Source organism: Equus asinus, chromosome 11, assembly GCF_041296235.1.
Source record: "Equus asinus isolate D_3611 breed Donkey chromosome 11, EquAss-T2T_v2, whole genome shotgun sequence".
Classification (NCBI taxonomy): Eukaryota; Metazoa; Chordata; class Mammalia; order Perissodactyla; family Equidae; genus Equus; species Equus asinus.
In genome coordinates this window covers 52,818,573-52,835,764 of record NC_091800.1, presented here as the reverse complement: position 1 = coordinate 52,835,764, position 17,192 = coordinate 52,818,573, and the positions used below count along the sequence as shown (strand labels likewise).

The 17,192-nt window shown below is 39.2% G+C and overlaps 1 protein-coding gene across 28 annotated transcripts in view; it reads right to left on the bottom strand.

Moving 5' to 3' along the window:
* Positions 1-17,192, bottom strand: part of LMO7 (LIM domain 7) — a 196,362-nt gene that overhangs the window by 101,986 nt on the left and 77,184 nt on the right. For all 28 annotated transcript variants that reach the window (XM_070520002.1, XM_070520014.1, XM_070520010.1 and 25 more), the window contains one exon: positions 15,553-15,622. In XM_070520002.1, coding sequence (XP_070376103.1) covers positions 15,553-15,622 — 70 coding nt within the window. The remainder of the gene's footprint in view (positions 1-15,552; positions 15,623-17,192) is intronic.

Genomic DNA, 17,192 nt, shown 5'->3' with positions numbered 1-17,192 from the left:
CAGGCCATGGGTACTTAGTATTGTGGCATCTATATTACACTGCTGGCAGGGATCATGTACAATGGCAATAGCCCGTTGACAACAGCATCACAGTTCACAGGAAGATGAGTTTTAATGGACCAGAAAGCTAGTCACATTTAGAATAAAAATAAGGTGGATACAAAGAATCTGAATTGAAAATCATGTGATCCTATCAGTGAAGTTTCATGGACAAAGGTATAAAATGCATGATTAAGTCTGCAGATAATATAAAACCTCTGGACCCATGTGATTGATTTTTTTCAACTTTATTCCTGATAAGAATCCTTGTGGACACTTGGGCCCATCCAGATCACTCTTTTTTTTTTTTTTTTTATTAATGTTATGATAGATTACAACCTTGTGAGATTTCAGTTGTACATTTTTGTTAGTCATGTTGTGGGTACACCACTTCCCCCTCCGTACCTCCCCCCACCCCCCCTTTTCCCTGGTAACCACCGATCAGATCTCCTTCTCAATATACTAATTTCCACCTATGAGTGGAGTCATATAGAGTTCGTCTTTCTCTGACTGACTTATTTCGCTTAACATAATGCCCTCGAGGTCCATCCACATTGTTGTGAATGGGCCAATTTCATCTTTTTTTTTGGCTGAGTAGTATTCCATTGTGTATATATACCACATCTTCTTTATCCAATCATCAGTTTCTGGGCATGTAGGCTGGTTCCACGTCTTGGCTATTGTAAATAATGCTGCGATGAACATAGGGGTGCAACGGACTCTTGAGATATCTGATATCAGGTTCTTAGGATAGATACCCAGTAATGGGATGGCTGGGTCATAGGGTATTTCTATTTTTAACTTTTTGAGAACTCTCCATACTGTTTTCCATAGTGGCTGTACCAGTTTGCATTCCCACCAACAGTGTATGAGGGTTCCTCTTTCTCCACAACCTCTCCAACATTTGTCATTCTTGGTTTTGGATGTTTTTGCCAATCTAACGGGGGTAAGGTGATATCTTAGTGTAGTTTTGATTTGCATCTCCCTGATGATTAGCGATGATGAACATCTTTTCATGTGTCTATTGGCCATATTCATCTCTTCTTTTGAGAAATGTCTGTTCATGTCCTCTGCCCATTTTTTGATCGGGTTGTTTGTTTTTTTGTTGTTAAGCAGTGTGAGTTCTTTGTATATTATGGAGATTAACCCTTTGTCGGATAAGTGGCTTGTAAATATTTTTTCCCAATTAGTGAGCTGTTTTTTTGTTTCAATTCTGTTTTCCCTTGCCTTGAAGAAGCTCTTTAGTCTGATGAAGTCCCATTTGTTTATTCTTTCTATTGTTTCCCTCAACTGAGGAGTTACAGTGTCCGAAAAGATTCTTTTGAAACTGATGTCAAAGAGTGTACTGCCTATATTCTCTTCCAAAAGACTTATTGTCTCAGGCCTAATCTTTAGGTCTTTGATCCATTTTGAGTTTATTTTGGTGTGTGGTGAAAAAGAATGGTCAATTTTCAATCTTTTGCATGTGGCTGTCCAGTTTTCCCAGCACCATTTGTTGAAGAGACTTTCTTTTCTCCATTGTAGGCCCTCTGCTCCTTTGTCGAAGATTAGCTGTCCATAGATGTGTGGTTTTATCTCTGGGCTTTCAATTCTGTTCCATTGATCTGTGGACCTGTTTTTGTACCAGTACCATGCTGTTTTGATCACTGTAGCTTTGTAGTATGTTTTGAAATCGGGGATTGTGATTCCGCCGGCTTTGTTTTTCTTGCTCAGGATTGCTTTAGCAATTCGCGGTCTTTTGTTGCCCCATATGAATTTTAGGATTGTTTGTTCAATTTCTGTGAAGAATGTTCTTGGGATTCTGATTGGGATAGCATTGAATCTGTAGATTGCTTTAGGTAGTATGGACATTTTAACTATGTTTATTCTTCCAATCCATGTGCAAGGAATGTCTTTCCATCTCTTTATGTCATCGTCAATTTCTTTCAAGAAAGTCTTGTAGTTTTCATTGTATAGATCCTTCACTTCCTTGGTTAAGTTTATCCCAAGGTATTTTATTCTTTTCATTGCGATTGTGAATGGGATAGAGTTCTTGAGTTCTTTTTCTGTTAGTTTATTGTTAGTGTATAGAAATGCTACTGATTTATGCACGTTAATTTTATACCCTGCTACTTTGCTGTAGTTGTTGATTATTTCTAATAGTTTTTCTGTGGATTCTTTCGGGTTTTCTATGTATAGGATCATGTCATCTGCAAACAGTGAGAGTTTTACTTCTTCGTTACCTATTTGGATTCCTTTTATTTCTTTTTCCTGCCGAATTGCTCTGGCCAGCACCTCCAGTACTATGTTGAATAGGAGTGGTGAAAGTGGGCACCCTTGTCTTGTTCCTGTCCTCAGAGGGATGGCTTTCAGCTTTTGTCCATTGAGTATGATGTTGGCTGTGGGTCTATCATATATGGCCTTTATTATGTTGAGGTACTTTCCTTCTATACCCATTTTACTGAGGGTTTTTATCATAAATGGGTGTTGGATCTTGTCGAATGCTTTCTCTGCATCTATTGAGATGATCATGTGGTTTTTGTTTTTCATTTTGTTGATGTAGTGTATCACGTTGATTGACTTGCGGATGTTGAACCATCCCTGTGTCCCTGGTATAAATCCCACTTGATCATGGTGTATAATCTTTTTGATGTATTGCTGTAATCGGTTTGCCAAAATTTTGTTGAGGATTTTTGCATCTATGTTCATCAGTGATATCGGCCTGTAGTTCTCCTTCTTTGTGTTGTCCTTGTCAGGTTTGGGGATCAGAGTGATGTTGGCTTCATAGAATGTGTTAGGGAGTTCTCCATCTTTCTCAATTTTCTGGAACAGTTTGAGGAGAATAGGTATTAAGTCTTCTTTGAATGTTTGGTAGAATTCTCCAGAGAAGCCGTCTGGTCCTGGACTCTTGTTTTTGGGGAGGTTTTTGATTACCGTTTCTATTTCCTTACTTGTGATTGGTCTATTCAGATTCTCCATTTCTTCCTGATTCAGTTTGGGGAGATTGTAGGAGTCTAGGAATTTGTCCATTTCTTCCAGGTTGTTCAATTTGTTGGCATATAGTTTTTCATAGTATTCTCTTATGATCTCTTGTATTTCATTGGTATCTGTTGTGATTTCTCCTCTGTCATTCCTGATTTTATTAATTTGCGATTTCTCTCTTCTTTTCTTGGTGAGTCTGGCTAGGGGTTTGTCAATTTTGTTAATTCTTTCGAAGAACCAACTCTTTGTTTCATTGATCCTTTCTATTGTCTTTTTTGTTTCAATATCGTTTATTTCTGCTCTTATTTTTATTATTTCCCTCCTTCTACTGACTCTGGGCTTTGTTTGTTCTTCTTTTTCTAGTTCTGTTAGGTGTCGTTTGAGGTTGCTTACGTGAGCTTTTTCTTGTTTAGTGAGGTGAGCCTGTATTGAAATGAATTTCCCTCTTAGGACTGCTTTTGCTGCATCCCAAATGATTTGGTATGTCGTGTTCTCATTTTCATTTGTCTCCAGATAATATTTGATTTCTTCTTTAATTTCTTCAATGATCCATTGTTTGTTGAGACGCGTGTTGTTTAGTCTCCACATTTTTGCACCTTTCTCTGCTTTTTTCTTGTAGTTGATTTCTAGTTTAATAGCGTTATGATCAGAAAAGATGCTTGATATTATTTCAACTCTCTTGTATTTATTGATGTTTGCTTTGGTTCCCAAAATATGGTCAATCCTTGAGAATGTTCCATGTGCACTTGAGAAGAATGTGTAACCTGCTGTTTTTGGATGAAGTGTTCTATATATATCTATTAAGTCCATCTGGTCTAATTTTTCATTTAATTCTATTATTTCCTTGTTGATTTTCTGTCTGGATGTTCTGTCCATTGGTGTTAATGGTGTGTTGAGGTCCCCTACTATTATTGTATTGTTGTTGATGTCTTCTTTTAGTTCTATTAAGAGTTGCTTTACAAATTTTGGTGCTCCTGTGTTGGGTGCGTATATATTTATAAGTGTTATGTCTTCTTGGTGGAGAGTCCCTTTTATCATTATATACTGTCCCTCTTTATCTTTCTTTATCTGTTTTGCTTTGAAATCTACCTTGTCTGATATTAGTATAGCGACACCTGCTTTCTTTTGTTCATTATTAGCTTGGAGTATTGTTCTCCATCCCTTGACTCTGAGTCTGTGTTTGTCTTTGGGGCTGAGGTGTGTTTCCTGGAGGCAGCATATTGTTGGATCTTGTTCTTTGATCCATCCTGCCACTCTGTGTCTTTTGATTGGGGAGTTCAATCCATTTACATTTAGAGTGATTATTGAGATGTGGGGGCCTACCACTACCATTTTGTGTCTTGTTTTCCGGTTTTCTTCAGTTTCCTTTGTTTCTCGTCCCATGGTTTAATCTGTTCTGATGTAGAGCTGCTACTCTCTGTTGTTGTCCTTCTACTTATCTCCTCTGCTCTTGGTTTTGTAGCCCCTTTCCTTTTTTGGATTTTTCAGGAATGAGGGTTTTCCTGAGGATTTCCTGAAGAGGAGGTTTTGTGGCAATGAACTCCCTTAATTTTTGTTTATCTGGGAAAGTTTTTATTTCTCCATCGTATATGAAGGATATTTTCGCTGGGTAGAGAATTCTCGGCTGTAGATTTTTGTCCTTCAGATTTTTGAATATATCATTCCACTCTCTTCTAGCCTGTAAAGTTTCTGCTGAGAAATCTGCTGATAGCCTGATGGGGGTTCCTTTGTAGGTTAGTTTCTTTTGCCTGGCTGTCCTTAATATTTTCTCCTTGTCGTTGACTTTCGCTAGCTTCACTACTATATGCCGTGGAGTTGGTCTTCTTGCATTGATAAAGTTTGGAGATCTATTGGCTTCTGTCACCTGAAGATCCATCTCCCTCACCAGATTTGGGAAGTTCTCAGCCATTATTTCTTTGAATAGGTTTTCTGCCCCTTTCTCCTTCTCTTCTCCCTCTGGTATACCTATAATCCTTACGTTGCATCTCCTAATTGTGTCTGATAATTCTCGGAGAGTTTCTTCATTTCTTTTAAGTCTTGCTTCTCTCTCCTCCTCTGCCTGCAACAATTCTATATTGCCATCTTCCAAATTGCTAATTCTTTCCTCCATATTATCGGCCCTACTGTTCAGAGCATCTAGATTTTTCTTAATCTTCTCTATTGTGTTCTTCATTTCCAATATTTCTGCTTGGTTCTTCTTTATCGTATCAAACTCTTTTGTGACATAGCTCCTGAACTCGTTGAGTTGTCGGTCAGAATTCTCTCTTAACTCATTGAGAATCTTAATGATGGCTGTTTTGAAGTCATCATCATTTAGGTTATATATCTCATTTTCTTTGGGATTGTTTTCTGTGTATTTGTTACTTTCTTTCTGTTCTGGAGATTTAATGTATTTTTTCATATTGCTTGATGTTGTTGATTTGTGCCTCCGCATGGAGATAGAGTTTAGTTGCTCCTTTCACTTGTTTCAGCTGCTGCGGTGGGGGGAGCAGCTGTTTATACTTCACCAACCAGGAACCCTGTCTGTAGTTGCTAACTGGGCCTGGGCCCCTCTTCGTAGCCACAGTGGCCCTTTGGATTCCCTCCTCTGCCGTGGGGGCCGTCACAGGGGGTTTCAGGCTGCACGTGCCTACTGTTGCAGCCCACCTAGATGTGCTCTCTCCTTGGGGTCTGCAACGGTGTTATGGGCTTTTCCAGCGGCCAGGGGTGGGATCACTTATATTTGTCGCTCCGTTGCTGTCGGCACCCACCAAATCTCACTTGTCCTCTATGGGTCGCAGGAGAGCTATTGGCATCTTCTACAGTCTGTGGTTAGTACACCTAGCTATGCTGCTTTTGCCCTGGGGTCTTCCAGCCTTGTGGCTGGCGGCTGGGTGCCTTCTACTGGTGCTGTGCAGAGGCTTTCCCTAAGGCTGCTGTGAGCCTGTAGGGTTTCCCCCTAGGCTACTAAGCTGGGTCTCTGGAACTCTCTCCAGCCCCAGTCCTCTCCGAGATCTCCGGCTATCCCTAGTCCCACGGGGCGGGCAACGGCAGCTAGGGGGTCGCCCCGCCCTCTGGGATTCTCTCCGGGCCTCTCCCGGAGCCGTGAATGCTCAGCGTGGCCCCTCTGCTAACGGCAGACAGAGAGTTTTGTCTGCTGCCCGGGCGGAGCTCCGGCGCTTCCCCTCCGGGTCGCAGAACTGGCCATTGAAAGTTCCCCCAGCCCCAGTCCTCTCCGAGATCTCCGGCAATCCCTAGTCCCACAGGGCGGGCAACGGCAGCTGGGAGACCTCCGTGCCCTCCGTGTCTCTCTCTGGGACCCTCCGGGCGCCCCGAGCACCAGGCTGGGTCTCCCCGCCAATGGCGGGGAGAGACTCTCCCCGCGGGCTCAGGTGTGCAACTCCAAAGTTTCCCTCTGTGTTTAGGAGTAATTGCGGGGGGTTTAGGTAGGGTTCTGGTCACCTGTCTCCACCGTCGCTCCTCTGCTGTGTTCTCGCTCCTGCCCTAGATGTGTGTGGATCCTCTGGGGGCGTCCGTTGGAAGAAAGCCGCTTGCGGGTACTAGGCTGCCCGTCGGGGTCGGAGAGTTTTCACCTATTTCCACATCCTCCCGGAGGAAAGTCCATCCGCCTTCCGCTGTATAGTCGCGTGGGTGTCTCAGACGTCCTGAGATGCTGTCTGGATATCCTTTGTCAAGCAATAAGTGTCCAAATAATTGTAGACTCGAAGGGTGAGAGACAAAGAGGACTACTCATGGCGCCATCTTGGATCTTCCCCCATCCAGATCACTCTTAATTCCAGATTTTGATATCCAGTACATTAGCTATGCCTTATTGTTCCAACATCTACAAACTCGATTAAGTACACTTCCTGTACTTTCATGCTATCTTTTTTATTTTTAAGGAAAATAGGGCAAGTACAAAGCGTATAATCAACATTGATCACTTTTTCTGACGTTTGCAAATCTGCAGTCTTATGCAAATTGCCTCATCCTCCACAAATTTTCTCTTGATTCTTCTCTTCCCTTCACCAACCCTCTGCTCCATATTTATTTATTTTTTTAATAAAGATTGGCACCTGAGCTAACAACTGTAGCCAATCTTCTTTTTTTTTTCCTGCTTTTCTCCCCCCACAAATACCCCCAGTACATAGCTGTATATTTTAGTTGTGGGTCCTTCTAGTTGTGGCATGTGGGACACCGCCTCAACATGGCCTAATGAGCGGTGCCATGTCCGCGCCCAGTAGCCGAACCCTGGGCAGCCACAGCAGAGCACTTGAACTTAACCACTCGACCACAGGGCAGGCCCCTGCTCCACATTTATTATCTCAATAAACTACTGATGCAGAAACCCTGGCTTCTCTCTCAACCCATTAGCAAGTCCTATACACTCTTCCACCAAAACATTTGGAAACTCTGACCACTTCTCACCACCCCCAATATTGCCACCATACCCTCTTGCGTGGACTACTATATTACTCAGAGTTCTCCAGAGAAACAGAACAAACAGGAGATTCATACAAGAGATTTCTTATAAGGAATTGGCTCATGTGATTATGGAGGCTGAGAAGTCCCACAATTGGCCCATCTACAAACTAGACACCCAGGAGAGGTGGTGGTATAGTTTCAGTCCACATCCAATGGCCTAAGAACCAGGAGTGTCAATGCAATGATCTAAGTTCCAGTTTGAAAGCCAGCAGGCTTGAGACCCCAGAAGAGCTGATGTTTCAATTTAAGTCTAAAGGCAGGTAAAGACCAATGTCCCAGCTTATGCTGTCAGGCAGGAGTAGTTTCCTCTTACTCACAGGAAGGTAGGCCTTTATGTTCCATTCAGGCCTTCACCTGATTAGATAATGCCCACCTGCATGAGGGAGGGCAATCTGCTTTACTCACTCTATCGATTCAAATTTTAATGTCATCCAAAAAATACCCTCGCAGACACAAACACAATAACGTTTGACCAAATATCTGAGCACCCTGTGACCCAGTCAAGTTGACACAGAAAATTAACCATCGTAAGTAATGAAACTGTTCTTTAACTGACTTTCCTGCTTTTCTTCTTGATTTCCTTGCATCTATTCTTTACACAATAAACAGTGATCTTTTTTTATTTTTAACACTTTTATTGAGATATAATTCACATACCATATGATTACCTATTTAAAGTGTACACTTCAATGGTTTTTAGGATATTCACAGATATGCACATCCATTACCACAGGCAACCAATCATCTCTAACAACAAATTAAATTGCTCTCAAAAGCCCTCAATGGCTTCTCATCACACTTAGAGTAAAATGCAACCTACTCACCAAAGCCCGTAAAGCTTTATACAACCTTGCCAGCTAACCTCTCTGCCTTATCAGTTCCAGACACATAGTCCTCCTCGCTGGTCCAGCTTGATCATCTCTCTTTTCCTTCTGTCTGGAAAACTCCCAACCTCATATCTTCCTACTCCCTCACTTCATTCAGGTTCCTGATCAAATGTCAACTCTGGAAATAAAACGTCCCTGAGCACCTTCTCGGAAATACTTCTCATACACACACTGAATCATTCTCTACCCATTCACTTTATTTTTCAGTGTAATTACTCGTAACTGGCAAGATATTATAATTTCTTTATGGTAATGATTAGCACCTGACAGGTTATTATTGACTTCTTGACTATGCTCCATTAGGGAGAAACTTTCTCTGCGTTATTTGCGACCACATCCCAGGTTCCTAGAATAGTGCCCATCACATAGTCGTTGCTCAAATAAATAAATAAGGGAGGGATACTCGCAGGCCTAAAATCCATCAATTGACCAGTGCCCTCATTCCAGTTTTAAACCTGGGTTCTATTTCCTATTAACCTCATTTGCTCTTCCCTTTCCACTTTCTACAAAACAGAAGGTACCTAAAAAGAGATGTTCCAAGTGTTTTTCTATCTGAATAAAACTGTCACGTATGATATAATCCAACTCAGAATCAATTTTTTTTTTAAGATTTTATTTTTCCCTCTTTCTCCTCAAAGCCCCCCGGTACATAGTTATATATTTTAGTTGTGGGTCCTCGTAGTTGCGGCATGTGGGATGCCGCCTCAACATGGCTTGATGAGCAGTGCCATGTCCGCGCCCAGGATTCGAACTGGTGATACCTTGGGCCGCCGCAGCAGAGCATGCAAACTTAAATACTTGGCCACGGGGCCGGCCCCTGAACCAATTTTTTTTTAACTCCACAAGTTAATTATAGGCTTCCTTTTGCAATACTAGTTCATTAATGTTTTTTTTTTTCTTAAAAAGTTGCCCTCGAGGCTGAAACTTGGCAGATAAATGTTCACCATAGATTTAAAAATGAGTAAGTTTTGGAACTTAAAGAAAGGGCTCCTAAACTTGTGCCAACGCCATGACTAAGAGATTATGGCTAGAAATAAAACAAGAGTTTCCTGATTTCTAGCGCTACATCATTAAGAGGTTATTGGAAACAACTTCAATGTTGACACTCAGTTTTTAAGTTTCCGCTCCTGGCGATGCTTATCTTTAGTTGAGTAGGAGAAAAGTAGGGAGACAAGGAGACTTTTGAGCAAACCTCCTAAAAATGCTTTAAATAACTCAACCATCATTGACTTATTTCTATGCCATTTATATGCTATGTTTTTATATGTTTATATGTATTCAGATATTTAATATCAAATATTTGTTACCTTGAAGACAGCCAATGCACATTCCACATTCAGTCTGTTCTCTCAGACTTGGTTACTGATATCTCCAAACTATTTCAAAATACAAATGGTAATCAACAGACATTTCAGTGAAATATACATCACAAAAAATTATTTAAATTAATTTTCAACCATGGAAAATGTCATTTTCAATGCATAAAGTGGCCCTATTTTAGAAAATTGCTAACTTTTATGCTATATTTTCTTACACTAGTATAACAACACGTTAGTAATGGCCATACTACAGTAATCCCCTATATCTTTATTAAGAAGAATACTCCATGTTTTTGTTATTGGTGTTTTGTTTTAAAAGAAATTAATGAGAGTGACTAGTAAAATAAGAACAGTTTAAATTTTAGTGTTTGCAGCATAGACAACTTGCAACAGCGGTTCAGCCTCTCTTTGAAATAAAAATATTTCTTTAGGGTAGTTTAATCATAAATGCTCTTCTTATTGACTAAGCAATCACACAGGCAGGGATGAGTGAATCAAATAGAATTTGCTGGGTGGAAGCCTCTCCCAGATTTGCTAGGCAGAAGAGCTCCTCAAACAAATCTACAAAACCAACCATGAAACTCAAGAACAGAAAATAGACACTACTGATCTTACCATGAAACGGTTATTTTAAAGTAGCTCTGCCGTGCCATCTTTCCTTCTCTTCCTGTGCTACCACTTGTTATCAGTGTTTTGCATATGTCAACATCCAAATATATTCGCAAATGTTTTCTGCTCATTATCAACTAGAGAGAGATTCCCCCGAGGCACACACTGCGTTTGACCCAGCAAAGGGCAACCCTCAGTCACCACTCTTTCAAACAAGGCACATATTAGCTGCTCTTCATGTCACATTCTAATATTCTTTGAGTATTTTCTCTTCAACCACACAAAACTTATTCCCGCACCCTAACCAGAAAAGTGCAACCCTTGAATAAAAAGAGTAAATATATTCATAACTTCTTTTATTCCTCCCCAAAAAATAATGGCTTTTTATTGTCTTGGATGCAAATATAGCTCTATCATAACTTCTTATATTATTTCAACTTGGATAAGAAAGAAGAGGAAATAGAAGTGAGTTTTTTTCACCAAAAACACTCTGTCTTGATGTCTCACATTTTTGTTTTATTCGCAGAAAAAGCTCAAGCTCAGTGTCCCGCAAACCTACCCTCTCCCAACCCCCTTGTTCCTCTACCCCTGGGAAACAATGGGATAAATATATTCACTGCCTGAGAACTAGGTTTTAGAAAAGCACATGAGAAAACCTAGATAAGAATATTTAAATTTTATAGCTGATTCCTCAGCTACAAGGTTAAGGTAAATTTCCCATTACTGCTGGAAGGGAACAACTAGATGTTTCAATAGTGAGCTTGGCTTAGAGTGGGCTGCACTACTTTGCTGACGCCCAAGTGTGTAGCAGAGTGAAGATGAAAGAGTTGAAATAACTTTACACAGGTACAAGAACGTTAACCACTAACAGCCTGAAAAATGGCAGTAAGAATGGACCCACAGACTTGCCTTATTTCTTGAAGGAGCCATTATGAAGGCAGGAGAAACTGACACATCCAACAGCTTAAGCTAGCTGGCGTCTTTGCCCATTTCCTGCCTTCTACAGCACTCCCAAATGAGGAGACAACCTTCCCAGCCTCTACAGTCACACCTCACACATTCTACTCTTGAAAGTAATCTGAAAGAGCAAGCTTTTGGGGCAAAAATGTTCAAATTCAGCTGATATTTTTGATGTGAAGTCTGGATATTCTCAAGATTTTTCTGTTAAGCCCAGTGACAGGCACACAGATTCAAACAAATGAATGATTCAAACCAAATTTTCTGGAATACCACTGCTCCTCAAAGGGAAATTGCAATTGAAATGGCAAGCATGGGAAGATCAATCAAATCTATAGTCAATCAGCAAACTAGCCCATGTAAAGAGGTAGTGTTTACTTTCTTGATTCTTCAGCTCAGTTGTTCTCAACCAGGGATGATTTTACCCAGTAAGGGTCATTGGCAATGTCAACAGTCGGGTGTGGGGAGCATGGTTCTCCTGCAACTCGTGAGTAGAGGCCAGAGATGCTGCTAAACATTCTATAATGCACAAGACAGACCCCCACAACATAGAATTATCTGGCAATAGTCATTAGTGCCGCGGATGAGAAACCTTGCTTTAACTAAATACAAATAAATTATTAGGGGTCCAAGATGACTAAGTCTTAGGATTAATAACTTCCTTGATGTTTTCCTCACATACTGTATTCCATGCACACCATCACATCAGATGGTAAACATTATTCTAGTTCAATGCCTCTTTTCACCGTCAGAATATCTTGCCTGTTTCTCAGGGTTTTATTTTGAGGTTGAGTCTTTTAATTCCCCAACACAGTTTTAGTTTTGAGTTTCAATGATTTGAACATACTCACATTTAACACTAGCTAATTTTTTGGAAGACTCACTCTCAGGTTGGAATTTATTTTTAGCATGGCTTTGTAAAGAACAGAAAGAATAGAAAAGATGGGGGAAATCTATTTCTTTATAAAATAAAACACAGTCAAATGAGAAAAGCCACATCTCTAGAAGATCGATGAGAACATGGTTACTACTTTCCCAAAGAAAAAATAATCATAGGAATCTTTCAAGCAAAGCATTCAATATATTTTAAATCATCTAAACATCTCTCTCTGTATGCCATTGCTCAGAGATTATTCCCCGTCTTTCACACCAGGTCCATGTAGAAGGGGTAAATCCATTGCCTTGGCTTCAAAGCTAAATACACACAGTAACTAATAGGAAATGGCTAAAGTTATAGCTGAAAGGAAGAAAAGAATAATAGAGGAGAGGGCTTGGAGCACTATAACCACTCAGTTTAATCAACTCGTACACAGAAATTGTGTAATTCTTACTGCATTTGACTTAACTTGGTGTGTCTACCCACACAAACCTCATTCATGGAACCCACTTCAATTCACACACCTGAACTGAGTGAGCCAAAGGAAACCAACACTCCTGACCATAGCCCATTTGGCAAAGACAACTCTCTTCTCAAGAAACTCATGCACAGGCTGGCCAGTGACCTATGACATTTGTAAACTGGAAGAAAAGGTAACCTGATCCATTCAGATTCCCGTTGGAAATGGAGCAGAAAAAAGTAATCATGTGGAATGTGGCTGCCAGTCCACTCTATTCCAGTATGACCTCATCTTATCTAGTTACCACATCTGCAGCAACCCTATTCCCAAATAAGATCATATTTTGAGGTACTAGGGTTTAGGACTTCAATATATTATATCTTTTTTTGAGGGGAACATAATTCAACCTATAGCACTATCCTATCAAAGACCTAATTCTAGAGCCTACCATTTTTCACAATGAAAATCTTGTTCATTCATTCATTCAAAAAATCTTTGGTCTTCTATATGTATTAGTCACTATGTTAGGTGCTGTGAACACAAAAATTACTAGTATGAAGAGTCTGCTTCAGATTCTTCATCTTTATTCTACAAGCGTCAAAATATAAGGTTTCTGACAATCTTCTTTTAGAAATTCTTAGAGGTCAACCTTCATAGTCCCACTACAACTGCTCATGGGTGTCCAACAAAGTCATAGTCCACTATAATTCTCTGGTGCTTTCTTGTTCATTTGCTAATTTATTTGCCTGGTCCCTGCTCCCCCACTATAATGTAAGCTCTTTGAGGGTAAGGTCCTTATCTATCTTTGTTCCTCCAATATATCCCTATAAACTAGAAAAATTCTTGACCTAATAGTCACTCAATTATTTTTTAAAAGAGTGAATATACTACAAAAGAACATTCATTGAATATCTGTATTTCAGACTACCTATATATCATCCCTCTCCATCCTCATAACAACCCTACTAGGTAGATGCTGGAGCTCTAATTCACTCTTGAAATTGAGGCTTCGAGAAGTTTAACAACCTGACACACAAGCATCTGAGGAAGGGATCAAATGAGGCATGGTAACGACTTCAGACCAATTGGGCTGAGCCCAATTCTGCAGTTGTGGTCACTGTTATGCTCCTACATCCAATGGAAAATGCTGAGTGTCCTATACTTGGGAAATCACCCTATTTAATATACCGGAAATACATTTCATTTTAGTTTCTAGTGATAAAATCCAAACTAGATAGAATTTCTGATGCTTGAACTAGAAATACTTGAGAGATCTTTGGATTCAAAAATAAAATACATTTGTGCTTTCACCTAATCATAGAATCAGAAGACTGAAGAAAACCTCCAGTGGCCAACAACAACAAACCACCACAATTCAAGCATTCCAAATATGTGGGGTGTTTGAGATCAAAGGCTAATTCCATTTGAAATGCATGTAATTGATCCAAGAAATGACAACTTAAAATCTAAGCATTAAACTTTCTAAGAATAACTCAAGTCATTTGAAAAGACAGAAAGTACTTCCAATACAATGCAGACTTCTAATTTTCACGGAAGTTATTTCATGAAACTTATTTTCATATAAACCTTATTTATTTTATTAAACTGAATGTTTCTTCCTAGAAAAACTTCAAAAACCAAATTTCTTTAATTTTATTCCTTAATATCTTCTGACACTCTTACTAGAAGTAATTCATAGATACATATTCATATATTGCTATATTTTTGTATATTGCTAGACAGATATTTTCTAATAATAAATACTCTGCCACCAACTCATTCTTATTAAAATTTTGATGAGACTTTCACGCCAGCTGCAAACCCAGAAATTTTGGTACTGCTACCTTTAATTCTTCAAGCCCTTAACACCTGCAGACACATGGATGGCCAAACAGACGTTTCCTGAATGTATTATAAGCAGCTTGACTATTCTAAAGAGAGTATAGGTTTTAGTTCTTTTTTTGTATTCAAGTTATTAGCTGTCTTAAACTTCAGTGTTTCGTGAAATTAAATTTTTTTAACCAACTCCTATCATCAGCCTTGATTCTTAGGGACTGCTAACATTTTGAAAATTCTCCATTGTTTGTACTTAATTATAAATTACTTTCTCCAAAGACACAGCCCCACCTTATTACTGGTCTCTCCAGTGTCTTGACTCACCAGAGTACTACTACATAATGACAGTGTGGGGTACATTTCATATGCAAAATTCCAAATTTAAAGCCAGAAGGAATCTAGAGAATCATCCATAGTCATTTTATGGACAATATTACTGAGGCAAAGAGGAAGACAGTGCCTTGCCCAACATCACTCAGGATGTTGGTAGGACACCTACTACATAAAGCAAAAGAGCTAGCAGGTCTTGAGTATTTTACAAATACATTCCAAGATGTGTGTGTTGAATGAAGGTGATGCGTAAGGATGAAGTGTAACAACTTAGTGAACATCGGACAGTTTCCTAAACTGTGGTCAACCAGCAATGTATGCAGGACATGATCCTAAATAAATGCAATTTGTGGAAGAAATAAGCCAAGAAATGGGATATATGTAGTTTGAGGGCATAAAAAATAAATAAAAGCTTCCTGGCAGTAGGGACACTGAGAGAGGAACTAAAGATACAAGGAGAACATCACTAAACACACTTTTCTTTTTTTTTTTTTCTGCTTTATTTTCCCAAACCCCCCGTGCATAGTTGTATATCTTAGTCGCAGGTCCTTCTAGCTGTGGGATGTGGGACGCTGCCTCAACGTGGCCTGATGAACGGTGCCCTGTCAGCGCCCAGGATCCGAACCCTGGGCCGCTGCAGCGGAGCACATGAACTTAACCACTCGGCCACAGAGCCAGCCCCAAAACACATTTTTCTTAAGCAAAAACCCAACCTAATTTGTATAATAATTTCAGGTAAGAGAACCTATCTATGCCCATCTTTTGCATTTCAAAATCAAAGAAACCTAGTTTCAAAGATAATTTATTACTTACCAAACCTGCTATTGGTGTGGACAGTCTATTGATCTTCTTAATGACACCAGGTTTCAGCTTATTAATCAAACTGAAAGTAAATAAAGAAATAACATACGCAATTACAAGAATGCCAATATCAGTTTAGTGTTCTTTTTAACATTCTCAAAAATCATATGTCATCATTCCATCCCCAATATGTTATTCAGAGCCAAGAGCCCAACAGAAAGAAAAAATCCAAGAAAACAAGTCAAGAACATAGTAAGAAGAACAGCATTGCAAACAAAGTGGGTGGTCCTCTTAGACCATATAGACACACATATCCAAAGCCACATCTTTAAAAATAGTTAGGTTCACATTTATTAAAGAAAGGTAATATTTGATTCTGTTTCAACGGCCAGTTTAAGAATCTCTATCATGATAATTTAGTTCTCTTGACCCGAAGAATACTTTTTTCCATTAATCATTTTCATTGATTTTTTTTCTCAAACTAATCCTTATTTTAAAAGGCACCTTCAAACCATATTATTTTGCCAAATTTAAAGGATGCAGCGGCGCTCATCCAAAGAGCCAACTAGTTCTTATTGGTAGCTCATTCAAGTCTATGACTGATTGCTTTGTAACCATAGCAGAATGACTGGGTGAAAATTAAATTAAATGTAGCAGAACTCCCTAAAATAGGCTAACACCTACCTCAGAATCTAATACTGAACAAACTTAAGTTTCTATGACATAATCTGAAAACATGTCTCTAAGTCTCCATACTCTAGAACACTAAAAAAGAACCCAGCTTTGATAACTGCAACTTAGAGTACAATTTTTGCTTCTAAATCTAGATTGTTGTGAATTCTATTTTTTTGTTGTTCACTGAAACAGTGCCAGGCCATGCAGCAATTTAATACTATAATAATAATTTTCTATTAATGCTAGCTTGGTTAATTAATCATTAATTACAGCCCAAAAACAATAACTTGAAAGAATGATTTTCCTATTTAATAATCCATCCACAAAAAACAACTCTTAATTCTGTAACAGAGTTCCAAAAGCAAGCAAGCAAAGGAGAGAGAATCAAACTTTCTTAATTTACTGGTCTCCTCTTCACAATGGGCGATAGAAAAAATATCTGACACTTGTGGAATGTCACTCCTTCAACATTCCAGAGATTTATATATACACTTGAGTGTGCTAAAAATAAGAGACAAAAGTCTCAATTTAATAACCTTCAGAATGTTGCTCAACAGGATTCAAAATTACAAAATGGTGGCTTATGAAGATTTAGTGTGAGGAACAAAAGATGTTTTTCTGTTTTGAGAGTTTCTTCACACAAAGACCTTTAGACAATACAGATAATAAAACCATCCCCTGGAACTTAAGCATTTGCTAGAGCTGTTACCCCTTGATTCCTAATTTCTGATTCGTGTACTGAAAGTCATGTAGGACAGCAGGCTCTCTCCCTTCATGGCCTCATTATTTTTCTTTACTCACTAGCTGAGGAACTAGAAAAAGAATTGAGCAGATTTATAAGAAATGACACTTCCAAATTAATTGTTCTTGTTCTTCCCTATTACCAGGTATTTCTTTAATTCTATTACCAGTCGCATTCTTGCAATGCATAGAAGAATAAGTGAAACATGACTTAGGAACATAATTCTGGCATAGTA